This window comes from Montipora foliosa, chromosome 2 (assembly GCF_036669935.1).
Source record: "Montipora foliosa isolate CH-2021 chromosome 2, ASM3666993v2, whole genome shotgun sequence".
Classification (NCBI taxonomy): domain Eukaryota; kingdom Metazoa; phylum Cnidaria; class Anthozoa; order Scleractinia; family Acroporidae; genus Montipora; species Montipora foliosa.
In genome coordinates this window covers 52,513,546-52,526,662 of record NC_090870.1, presented here as the reverse complement: position 1 = coordinate 52,526,662, position 13,117 = coordinate 52,513,546, and the positions used below count along the sequence as shown (strand labels likewise).

The window sequence follows — 13,117 nt, the reverse complement described above, 5'->3', positions numbered from 1 at the left end:
TTGCATAATCATTGTTAGCAATTGCTCCTGGGATATAAAGATGTCCCAAGGGAAATCAAAAACAATGCCTATTCATTTTTTCTTTGAAGGAAAAGGGTGGGGGGGGGGGGCTAATAGAGATTTATTATGGAATTTGAGAGAGTAGAGAAGAATCATCATTTCGTATTCCAAATTCCAAATTTGGGAAATAAAAAGTCAGCGTTCTTTTAAACACGCTATAATCTCTACATAAACAACCACGGAACAAAAGAAGTCATTGTTTCAACAGCTAATTGACTTCTGGTTTGCATCTTAATAACAGTGGGTGACGTCACGAGAGACGTCGCTGTTATGAAGGAGTGTCATATCGTTTTAGGGGAATATAGTTTAATTTTCTGAAAGTGTTGTTCATCGTTTCTTTGGTCCTTTTTAGAAGGGTTTTCTCGATTGAAGACTCTTTTGTTGGATTTCATGAAGACACTATTCCTTCTGTTGTGATGCAAGTTTGCAATGATCCTGAAGAAGAACGGGAAGAAGAAGAAGAGATAGAAGAAGAGGAGGACGACTCTTGCGAAGACGAAACAGAGGATCCTTGGGAAAATAAAGTACGGGCAAAATAATGTCGTAAATAATAAAACACTATTCGGTTATTTATGATTCAAAACTTGTTTATTACGTTGTTTTTTATTCTTTAACATCATAATTCATCATTTGTTGAGCGTGATCGGAGCGAGCTTAAAAGGAAACAGCATCCATCATCGGTACCAAGCAGAACACACGAAATAATCCTGAATTACTACAATCGCTCCGGCTTCCGTTTCATCATATGTTTTGGTGCGTTTCTTTCCCGCAAAACACTAGTGTGAAGTGGCAACACCTAAGTAAAAAAGTGACTGTAACAGCTTATCACTGCATGAAGAAATTAATAGTACAGTGTGAGCCGGTAGCCGTTGTTTTATAGGCACGTTGTAGACGTTGCCGTCCATGGTACGTTGTGTAATGTTTTTGTTCAACTTGCTTCTATTTTCATTTGAGATGGTACGAAGATGTAAGAACATGCTTCTTGAAATGGCTACACCTGATGCAATTGCTCGTCTTCCAGCGAGTGGCCTAAAAGCCGAGGCCAAAGTGATTTGGAACGTTTACTTTCATGAGCAGCAGCATTCAAGTTTAGCGGCGTTCATGAGTCATATGCTCAAATCTGACAAAGCTCACCTTAAAAAGAGAAGACAAGAGGGACTGCTTGTCCAAGTGAGTAGATCAATTTATTTGAATCACTTAGGGGGGGAATTGGGGCGCATATTTGACATCCTCCTGGGTTTGTTGTTTCTTTTTTCTTCATCAAGAGCTCCCAATATCCAGGTACTCCGTTAGTACCCTCTTAGCCAAATCCAACATTTAATTGGTTTGAGTTGATATCGTTTCCTTGGAGGGCCACAATTATATGAGTATTGAAAACTTACCTCTCGCCCGTTCCGTGCAAAAAAGTTGAGTCAGCTTTCCATTTTTAGTTTTACTTTTTACCTCTTCATCTGTGGTCATGAGTGCTTCTTTTTGTGTCAATGACACTCCAAATTTTAGATCACAACCCATTCACGCCTGCTGACCAAGAATGATCTGTCCGTTTTATGCGACCAAACGGCTTTTCGTCCTTCAACAGTCGAGTTCATGACACTTCAACAATTCCAAACTGAGCAACAATTTAGGACTTTGGTCAGGTAACATTCTCGTTTTCTAAATCTCCTTAATGTTTTGTAATTTACGTTGTTAAAGTTCAAATGGATGAGGGTGGGTGGGTTGGAAGCACAGCTGAGTGACATGGAGCCGGACTTGAAAGTTTGAGTCGAGCATCCGGCTACAGCTGCCCTTATTCTTCATGATGATATTAGTGATGATGTTTATTTGTATCCTTTGTTTTAATGTTCCTGGAAATCCCAAAAGTAAGCTCCTCAAAGGGCTGACGTCAATTAGTAAGTTATTACAAACGAAATCAGTTATGTAAGGGTTATCGGCCTGAAGCGAGGGGTTATGTAATTTATTCCCCTCGTGCGTTGCCCGAGGGCTGCGCCATCGGGCAACGCACGAGGGGAATAAATCACATGACCACGAGCTGAAGGCCGATAAATGGCTTATTTTTACATTGGCGAGGATTCCTCAATGGATGCAAAAATACACTGAAGAAAAATTCCTCTATTGTTCATCTTTCTTTTGTTTTTCAACACTCCATGCTGGCACTAGTGGGATTCACAAGTTTCTCGGCCTTTTAATTATGTTAATTTTTTAAAGTCGCATTTCGAATTAGTTGCTCGTCTTGTTCGTAGTGAATGCTAAGAACAGGGTAGCAATGTTCAGTGATTCAAAGTCAGAACTGTTTATCACTCAAAGTAGTTTTAGCGGCAGCAGGTCAATTGACCTTTCGGAAAACAACTTTGAATCTTTATTTGCGGATGCAGACAAGGAGATAGCAGTTGACAATTTCAATATTTACGCACCGAGGATCTTTTGACCGACCTTTTTACAGATAAAGAAGATTCCGGCCGAGGGATCACTACTGTAACCGACAAGAAAATTCAGGCGAGGAATGAAGCAAGAATACCACAAAACACTAAAAGGGCAACTTCATGAAGTACTCATAATTTGTTCCTCATGAAAAGCTAATTAAAATGCGAAGGGATTATGTGTTAATATGCAAGGGTGATAAGTCACTTATCCCCCTTGCATATTAAGACATAATCCCCTCGCATTTAAATTAGCTGTTCAATAGCCCCGTACCCAGCATTTCGGACAGTTGATTTGGGGGTTATGTAATATATTCCCCCCGAAAGGAACAAAGGAGTCCGAGCTCATGTAAAAATAAGCAATCGTTATTCAATCTTATCAAAATACGAAATTTGTTCATCTGTGGGCTGAAGCTGGTTACCTTAGAATCCGTGGAAACTCTAGGAATATCCAAGAGATACTCTTTTGGGTTGTACGATTTAACTACTGAAGTTTGAACGTTCTTGCACCTTTTGAATAAACCAAGGAATAAGCAGTCTCCCAAAAATGAAAAATACTGAATATTGAATTCGTGTGTGTCGGTCTCACGTGTGTTGTACCTTCGTTACAGATGCTTTTTTGAACGCCTTGGGGGCGGCTGTCCTGGTATTCTCATTGTTCAGTGCGATTCGGGTGATGACAATTTCAGTTTGATCGCTGGTGCAAGACACATTCTCATGGAAGAACGAAATAATGCACCTGAACTCCTCGATCTTGCCAAAATTGAACCAGTCCACATCGTTCTGGTAGTGCAACTGCCTAGAATTTCCGGCGGATGTTGTAATTTTGTGGGCTTTCAAGGTGGAAAGTGGATGTCGGTTCACATTGACGAGCTTCGTCCTCCAGGCGGAAACACACCATCCATTGAGCATTTGATTGACAGACCAATCAGCGAATTGTTTAGAATGCAACCAGGGACGGGCAAAAAAGCACAAATGTTGGCTGTTAATCTCTTGCGAAACTCTGTCCAAGATGCAGCTTGCAGAGTCGATAACGAAGCTGGTTCATGTGATCGATCTACCCAGAGAATAGAACTTTTGTTACAACTCTTACCAGAAAACTTTGAAAGGATAAACGGTGATTATAAACTATGTTGAGCCAACATGATGCTTGCTCTAAAAAATTCACTTATGTCCAGAAATGCACCTAATGAGATGCACGCCCAATTTTGACATCCGACACAAAGTGTCCCTTTAAGTCTAAGCATTTGCTACCTTTTTTCAACAACAAGGTAAAGATGAAGGTTGGCGTTATTTTAAGCTTTGGGTAAATGCAGTAGGTAATCTTTACTTAATAAGCAGCATTTGGGGGACACTTTGTGACTAAATTGTCTGTATTCCGCGACATGATTGACGTTTAAGTTGGGAAGATGAGCAAGGGGACACTTCGTGACGCTTATTGAAAATCCGCATGCATCTAATTTGGGGCATTTCTGGACATAAAAAAATTGTCACACAGCACTTATTTTGGGGGTTCTATTTATTTTTACTCGTAAAACTTGCATTTTCAGTTCCTACGTTAAAGAGCTACTATGATAAAAAAAAAAAAACTACTTCTTCTTCAGAATTTGTTTAATTTGAGTGTAACTTTTGGATTTCACAGTCCGTCTTTACTCACGTTCAAAACTGACCAGTTTGAACTTAGAGGACTGGATCAATGAAAAAGTGACGCGATTTACTCACTAGCTTAAAATTTCATCGTGTAAATGCAGCTTGTCATGTACATCAAACACGAGCTTATACCTCTGAAAGCCCGAAACTCCCGCGCTTCATATTAATTCAGCCGCGTACACATGCACTTTTAAACTAGAGTGTCTTTGATGCCATTTTCTCCTCGATCCAGCTCTCTCAAGATTTTAAAGTTGAATAATGGCAGACCATTAACTAGGAAAATTCCAGTTAAAATCAACAGGTGTCTTTTTTTTTTAATCCAGGCTAAAAACTTGGGTAACTTAGAGTGTTAGTTAACATAGTTATGAAATCCAAAGGAAAAGAATTCATTTTTTGGTTGTAGTAGCACTTGAACAATCTGTGAACTCGAGACATTCCCTGACGTTGATTCATCTCGGCTTTGTAAATTTGATACAAAAGTTTTGCTTACTTACATCGTGGAGATAACATGCAACACCTGTTATGTTGGTGTATTTTACGTTTTCCAGTAGAACAGTCGCGCAGCTGTTTTCGATTGAAAAGTGGAAACTGTTGGGAAACGTCGTTATAATCAGACTTTTCCGAGAATGACACTAAAAGTTGTATCCCTTCTTTCAAAGACGGAAGCGGTCGTGCATCTCGTTTGCTTTTTCAATCGTTAACCTGCTTTTAACATGGTTTGACGGCGAACGAAAAGGTTTGATTAACCAATCAAATGAAAACAGCTATTTCCTAGTACCAGGGGTATTAATAAAAGCCTGTTTCCAGCGGTCTACTGCTGCCCGTAGCTTCTGTTTAGCCCGCGAGCAGGCTGTCGAGTTTTGGGGTCGCGCTGTGGTCTTAGTCGCTCAATCCCCCCATTGTCAGCCGCTTATCTGGAATAAACGTATGGAAACCCTTAAATAGAAGACGAAAAAGCCCCAACGAACCTACACTTGATCTCATGTATAGAACACTATTTATAAGGAATTTTTTTTCTTTTCAAGACGAGATGACATTTGCTAGTGTCTTAGTCCAAAGGACGTACAACCTTCTGAAAGAAAGTGAAAGCACTGCTTACAGTGCAAGCCAGTGGCTTTATGCGGAAGCTCTGTCGGGAACAGGTGTACAAGAGTGGGGTACTTTCAGAAAAGCACTCTGGAAAAGAGTTTATTCCTCTGTTGTTCCAATCCTGGCTGAAATCATTGCTTTAACCGACACAGACAGTAACTTGAATTTGATGAAGAACGGCAGCTCTTGGCTTCCTACTGTATGGTTAAGGATTCTTGCAAACCCCAACATTTCGGACCTGAGTTACAGCAAGATTATTTCTCCTGTTACAAATGCTGTTCGCGAGCGGGTACAAGTGCTTGGGTCTGGTGCCGGAGGTCATACATTCCAGTGCATGTTCCCGTTTTCGTTCCTCGTCAAGCAACAAGTGGACAACCTGCTACAAAGCGCTTCTAGCGTGGCAGGTAATTTATATTATTATATAAACACCAATGAAAGACTAAGTGAGCTTTTGCTCGAAAACATGGTATCTTCACACGTGAAAAGATCACTGTTGCTATGGTTATGTATTAAAATCGCGCCTTTTGATGCCTTTCGTGAAATTATTTAGTATTTCGTTGGTGTTCGCTGCGCTCACTCGTGGAATATTTTTCAACACTTGAAGACAAATTTCGTATATCCGCGCGGCCATGTAATCCTCTATTTTCCCTTTTGTATACTACATTGAAACTGGGCTTTGCGAAAACGTGGGCTGCCATTTTTAGCTTATCTGTTTTTTTTAGAAATTAATTTTAAAAAAGTATATCGTAATATTAAAGAAAATTAGCATCGCGTAAACTCCAAACGTCAGTCTAAAAGATGCTTCATTTTAAAAGAATGGAAAACACTTGTTGGATTATAAGTTCATTTCCTTCCAATTAGCTACAGTTGACAAGTAACTTTTCAAAAGAGAGAGAAGGGTAAGATTAGAGAACTTTCACGCTTTTATGACACGGAGCAGCCTGCTGTTTCTCCTTTGTTCACGTTAACGCAATGCAACATTAACGAAAAGCTAAATCTCTCAGTTTTTGTTAGGTGCAGATACGTAAGCTAAGTTGAGAAACATGATATCACCTGTGAACGATTGTTTGTCATTTTGTATTCTTGTCTTAAGTGGTATTTTAGCAAAATATTAAGGGCTTGTTTGCGTCAGTCATCAATGTCATCTGAAGAATATTTTGGTAGCTCTCCATTCGACTCAAAATCCGGGAAGGGAAAGCAGTGGAGGAGGAATTTTTTGTGTTCAAATTCTAGAATTTTGGGTATATCTTGCTGTTAGCGACAGGTCACGCAAAATCGTGACACACTAAATTTTCCGAGAGCTTCGCAAATCACATCGATTTTACTCGTTTAGATCATCGGTGACCCCTATTTCTTAAGACATGAATCACTTGCTCTTCTTACAATCGACAAAATATGATGAAATAAAAAAATTACAATGTAAGAAGTTATCTTTTTAAAAAATTTTCTTTCCTTGTGTCCTGAGTGGTTACAACCGGTAGGGCTTGCGAAAACGCTCGTTGAAGATTAACTCTACTGTTCACGACATCCCCAGCGGCATGTAATTATCTGAAAAACCCACTTCTATATTTCTATGCACAGAAACCTTCACTCTCACGTATTATTTTTATGATTTTCGACGGATGAGTAGATGGGGCTACATCTTGTTGTGATGACCTATCTATCGAAACTAGGGCATTTTCCCCTTGCCTTTTTCTCCGAAACAAAGGCGGTGATCCCCCAATTTTTTTTTCATTTTTGGAATAAGTAATTTATGACCTAACTTCAGGCGAGAAATGAAACAACTTTCAGTGTGAGAAGATTTTCGCGCGAACGTCCTTAATGATATCTCCAATATCTTTAAGCGGTTACCCTGAGACCGCTGTTCCCACCTAAAATTTACGGAATTTTAACCTTAGTTATATATTCGAATGGAAAACGTCCAACGTCAGCTATTGTTCATAAACTTAACAGAATTTACTGTAACTTTGCTTTCGGATGTTTGCTTTACAGCTACATCCAGTGCTTGTCTGGTTGAGTGTTTAAGAGATCTCATCAAAACTTCGGAGACAGGGCGTCTTTTCGATGGACTACGAGATGAATATCTCCAAGCATTACCTTATCTGTCAGACTACGTCCACATGGTTTACAATCCCTCAAGCACACGCGAACACGAGGTTTTCAAATGTCATTTTTCTTATTAACATTTTAAAATAAAGGAAGTACCCGCATACACTTTCCTAGAGACTTCGAAGAAATGAGAGAACTTACTTGCTTGCCTGTCGTGGGAGTCCTCGTTTCTTGGACCATTTTACTTTATATTTAAAGAAGCTTCTCCTTGAAGTGTTTTGCCCCTTTGTTAATCATTGCACATTACCTCCACGCACTTCCTAGCCCTAGATGGGATTTGAACCCACGACCCTCCGTGATCTAGTTCGGATGCTCTAACCACTGAGCTACTGGAGACTCTATGGTAAGCAAGGGTGGAATGTACGTATAGACTACGACTGCATCACGCAGTCACCGCCATGACCGCCATCCGTAACAAGAAGAGAAAAACAAAAAGAAAAGAAGAAAAAACGAAACAAAAACACCAGATTTGAGAAAACGGTCACTCATATCGGAGTATTAGTGGTTCCATCTTGCCCCCAGTTGTTCAAGCGATGAATTGCGCAATTTGCCGGATAAATCGCTCTCCAGTGGATAAGTAACAGCGAAACCAATTGCGCTATCCAGTGGATTGTGATTTATCCGCCGGATCGTGTTATCCAACTTTTGAAAAGCTGGGGCCTGGTCATGAGCCCCTGGAGAAAATCGTAAGGGAAAACTTAAAGTTCAGATCTTTATGGGATTCGACTCGACCCTCCACAGTAACAGAGTGATACTCTACCAAATAAGCTCTGAATCCAAATCTGAGAGCTGGTCAAGTTTTGACCAAGATTTGGGCTCCGACGGCGTCTGACCGAAAAATCGGAGCGACAAATTGTACCGTGTAAACTGGCCTTTACCCCCGACAGACATAAACCAACAAGTTTTAACGTAATTTTCAATTGATACAACAATAGAGCTAGTACAAAATGCCATATATTTGAACTGCAGATGTGAAAAAATTTTTTGGTCGATGATAATCGCCGTTAAGCTGCTTATGAGCCTGAAAAAATTCATTCTTCTTAAAGTGCTAATAAATTTGGTAATCTTGGTTTATCCTCGATTCATTCAGCTTGTATGCGAGGCAGTTATCTCCTCGGCTCGAGAACTTGGGCTCGAAAAGGATGAAGATGGAAATGAGTTATTGGACATAGCCCTCATTCATCTGGGGCACGGTAGAATCCAGTCACGACTGAGGTGTTTTGCAAAACTTGTGCAAGCCCAGCCAAATGTTGTACCAAGGTTGAGAGAAAACTTCAGAGAAAACGATTTTGAAGTGGTAAGTACACATAAAGTTGATCATGACGGTTGTTATCAGGAATTGCCCCTCTTGAAGTGAATTCACTGATAATTGATAGTGAGTCAAGTGATCGTAAATAAAACCTTCAAAACTCGAAACAGTATTTGGTTCGTAAGACTTTTTACTGCTCATGCAAAGTACAGAACCATGGCTAACCTCTATTACAATAAGAAGGTTGCTGTGGTCACCCTTCCAGTGTACTTGGGATTTCATCCCCCCCCCCCCCCCCCCGCCCCCATCCCCCTGCCAGTTATATAAGCAGTCAGTTTTCCTTAGTCATCTTAACCCTCGCCATTCCTTTAGCACCAAACAGCTCCTTGGCACTTTTCGTGTCGAAACTTGATCTTTCTGTCAGGAACATTTTTCGATAAACTAGTGAAAAGTTTTCTTCTTATCGATGCAGCTCTTAGACGTTGTTGCCCTGCACATTTGCCTCGAAGAGTTTAACCCGTCTGATGAAGTGTTCTTGGACCTAGACGCCGCTCGAAAGTGGTGTGACAGAGTGCTGTCAATCAGGCAAGCAGTTGAAGTAATGATGGGGACTGAGAGGTTTCAAGCTGCAACCGAGACGACTTCAAATTATGGAGACAAAGCAAAAATGTTGATTGGTGTCTGCAGGTAAAGTGTCCTGTAATCCTCTTTAGAGTCGACTTGTAAAGGAATTTTTTTCAACACTGACATTAATATTTCTTTCCTATCGCAGTTGCTTGTCGTTCTCATCAAACCAATCATGCTTTTGTTAATTTCCAGAATTGCTGGGCTGCATTTTGTTAATTAACCATTGCTCAGCATATATTAAGTGGTAGTAATGCATGGACGGGGTGGTTAAACGGTTCATCAGGAGAGAAAGTTTACCTCAGTGGCATCCGTGTTTCGCTAAACGCTCTAATAATCATGTTGTCCGTTAAAGTTCTTATTTAATGAAGATTTTTTTGGTCTTGTTACCCGCCCGCGTATAGGTCGATGTGGCAGAGAGCAGGAGCTGTGAGGCTGTTTGTGGAACATGTGACTTCTTTGAATGAAAAAAATAGTGGCTTTAATTCGGAAAGTGTACTTCGACTGTGGAAGGTCAGTTAACTTGTAATTATGCAATTATATGTTCATCCTAATCAATAGAAATTACATTCGTTTTGAGAACTAAAGAAGCCGTAAATAGACCATTTTGAAGTTGTGTGCAAAGTAAGGTAGGGTTTGAGTGCTTTTAATTAAAAACGCTGCGTGCTTTTCATGTGGAAATCGTCCTGCTTTGATTTTGTAATTTTGGAGCTCACTCACCTTCCCATTTCCGTTTCAATCTTCCTGTTGCTTCCCATGTATTCTTGTATTACAAGAATGTTTAATTGGAAACTGACATTCCATTGATATTTATGCGCAATTTTCTGTATTTGCTTTTGAAGATCAACCCCATGTACGATTAACAAAAAGGATTCTTGTTATTTATTTTATTATTTTTTTTGAAGGCTCTCGGGGAGGAAACAGACTTCTCTTCACTGCCGTCGTTAAAGACTATCGAGAAGTTCCTGATAAGCTACAGTGAAGAGGCCCTAAAGAGGTAAAAGAAAATGTCTAAATATGATATTTTTCACGTTGTTATTTATCTTTGCTCTATCATACAGGTGCCCATAATCCGACATTCTTCACAAATCACTTCGCAGTGTCAATAACACAGCCAGTAATGATAAGAAACCGTGTTTTAAGAAAAGCCTGAAAAATTCAGGCTTGAATATACTTCCCGTTAGTTCCCGTTCAAGCCCGAGCTTTTCAGGCTTTCCTTTCGTTACTGCTTCGTTAACGATTATAACTGAAATCATAACACAATTCGCTCCGAATTTTAAATATCTATGTTTTTCATGTTTAGTCTCTTCGTAATAGACTGTGATAGCTCGATTTCCGCCTTACGCAACACTTTTTAATAGTTCTCTGTTTGTTCAAATGAAGGGGCAAAGAATCCGAATATCGTCGTCGGTGCAACGCCTTTTTTATGGAGCTGGTTTCATTGTTTTGTTTTGGTGAATTGTCGAGAGCATTGGAAGAAGACGCTCTTTCTCATCTCATGCGCTATGTGATTGGTCAGCAAAGCACACAAACACGGGATTTCTCCCCTTTTCCTGATTACCAAATTGACGCAACACCTGTGGTGCGTTCTTTCCTTCTTCAGCAGCTCTTACGCTCAAGGTAACTTATTATTCACATGCTTTCTAATCAGATCGGTTTTCGATTGAGTGACATAAAGTTATTACTAAAGTGATGACTTTGGCCAATCATAGTAAATTCAGACAATCAAATGGCTAGTCACAAGCAAGTACATGTATTCGTTCACATGTGCAGGAAAAGGAGGAATTGAAAAGCACTCTTTGACACCCGCGTTGTAAAGTGGAAGTGAGTGGTGTTAACAGTCCACAGTCCCCCCCCCCCACCCCCCTCCCCCCCTCCCCTTCCCGTGTGATATATAGGCCGGAATTTACAAAACTGGTTTTTTTGCTCCTTTTTTATTTTCTTTGCTTAGCCAATCGTTTGTGAAAGAACACTTAGACGTTTTCTTGCAAGAAGCTCAGAATTTACAGCCAGAGCCGCAGCACATTATAGAAGTTTGTTTCCTTTGCGTCCAATGCATGGAGGTAACTGTAGTAACCATTTAACATTTTTGTCCCGTAAAGAAAAAAGTACTTGCAGAATTATGTAATCAAGTAAAGCTATCATCCTCGCGGTTATGGACGCAATTTTAGCAGTTGCCTGAAAAATTCAGGGCTTCAACGGGGTTTTGAACCCGTGTCCTCATGATACCGGTGCAACGCGCAATTTTAGCAATTGCGTAGAGAATCCTGAAAAATTCAGGACTTCAACGGGATTTGAACCCGTGATCTCGCGATACCGGTGCGACAACTAACCAACTGATCTATGAGGCTATCACCTATTTGCACCTTATTGAAAGAAAAGGACACTAACTACTATCATTAGGGCGTCCTGTCCTATTACTATTCGAACTAAAGCAAACAAGAAACTTTTAAAGAAAATTCTGTTCAAATTATACCTTTCCGATTACTAAAATAGCCAAATGTAATTGTTTTGCTCAGACTCGTGTACTTTTCACAGTATTACTTTATCTTATGTATGTGTTGATACCCTATGTTTGTATGTTTGCCTTTTGTTTTTAATTTCTAGTTGTTTTTTTTTTTTTTTTACTTTTCCTGCGTAATAAAAAAGCATATCTCTCATAAAAATAATAAAACCTTGTAGCATAGGGCCAGTACTAGTTTTAACTACTTTAGCCCTTTCTCTCTCTTTATGTCATTTTAGTCTCTACAATCTTGTTACAGTTGTGAAGATAAATTAAAATACATATTTAGCAATTAGTAGCATAATAAAAGGACTTTGCAATAACATTGGATCACCCCTGATGAAGACACTAGACAGAAGTCGACTGAAACGTTGGGTCTTTCAGCTTTCAAAGCTACGTTCAAATTTATTCAAACCATCAAACTGTGTCTTAATGGCAACCTGCAATGATGTCAAGTTTGTCAGTGGCTGATGCATAACTTCTTGCTTTCATCTTTTGTTGCATTTGATTTTCAGGACAATCTGATCAGTCGCTACCAGGCAAAAATCTCTGATTCGAAGTTAACTGTTAAACTGAAACATGCCAAAAAGATTTGCGATGAAGTAATCGCTGCCTTCGAGACTGCTGCGTCCTATACTGATGAGCCTTTTCTAATGAACGCCAATGCCCTCGAAAGTGTTGCCAAAGGACGCTATGTGTTAACTCTGGTAGCAAATTACCTGTACAAATTTTTCATTGAGGGAGACTCCAAGTTTTCTAGTGACTTTGATGTTCAGCGAGAATTTAAGTATCTCTTGGAGTCTGTGAAACGACTTTGCTTGAAAAGCGCCAGCACAACTCCGCAGTTGTTTTTAGTGAGGCAGCTAGTAAGACGGTATGGCTTCGATTGCGTCAGGACCCTTGGAAGGTTTCAGGAGCTACAGTGGATTATACCACCAGAAGCTCGTCAGGAGGTGAGACTAACGCAATGATTACAGAAAAGGATACAAAGTCTCCTACTAAATGTCGCGACGAATGTTATTACAGGTTGTCGTATTGTATTACGTCCAGATCTCGCGCTATTGAAACCCCCGTATTGATGAAAACAGAGTAAGGATAAAACAGATTTTCGGACCCTAGATAAGCTACCGAGCCGTTCCGAAACTGGGCCTATGCAGTCTTCATTCAAGGGAATGATGGTGGATGCTTTTCATGTAAAGATCAAAACGGACAGAAAGTAGATTTAATTCTTAACATTGCCTTACGGAAAAAAGAAAATTTATTTTTAGGAGGAAATTGTTATCCACGACAGATTTGTCGTTCACAAGAAACAGTATCGGGACGTTCGCGATGGATTGGCGAAAGGAATCATCAGTGGGAACATTGAAGACTTTGCTGATGCCATGACGGTAAGAATCATCCTTAGTTAATCAGCTA

General features: G+C 39.9%; 1 protein-coding gene across 2 annotated transcripts in view; it reads left to right on the top strand.

Moving 5' to 3' along the window:
• LOC137993535 (E3 ubiquitin-protein ligase rnf213-alpha-like) overlaps nt 1-13,117 on the top strand; it is a 191,815-nt gene that overhangs the window by 152,521 nt on the left and 26,177 nt on the right. For both annotated transcript variants that reach the window (XM_068839453.1, XM_068839454.1), the window contains exons 50-63: nt 413-584; nt 1,015-1,230; nt 1,561-1,697; nt 3,089-3,594; nt 5,153-5,620; nt 7,209-7,372; nt 8,416-8,622; nt 9,047-9,261; nt 9,603-9,711; nt 10,104-10,195; nt 10,582-10,818; nt 11,150-11,261; nt 12,217-12,654; nt 12,970-13,089. In XM_068839453.1, the coding sequence (XP_068695554.1) occupies nt 413-584; nt 1,015-1,230; nt 1,561-1,697; nt 3,089-3,594; nt 5,153-5,620; nt 7,209-7,372; nt 8,416-8,622; nt 9,047-9,261; nt 9,603-9,711; nt 10,104-10,195; nt 10,582-10,818; nt 11,150-11,261; nt 12,217-12,654; nt 12,970-13,089 (3,193 nt within the window). The remainder of the gene's footprint in view (nt 1-412; nt 585-1,014; nt 1,231-1,560; nt 1,698-3,088; nt 3,595-5,152; nt 5,621-7,208; nt 7,373-8,415; nt 8,623-9,046; nt 9,262-9,602; nt 9,712-10,103; nt 10,196-10,581; nt 10,819-11,149; nt 11,262-12,216; nt 12,655-12,969; nt 13,090-13,117) is intronic.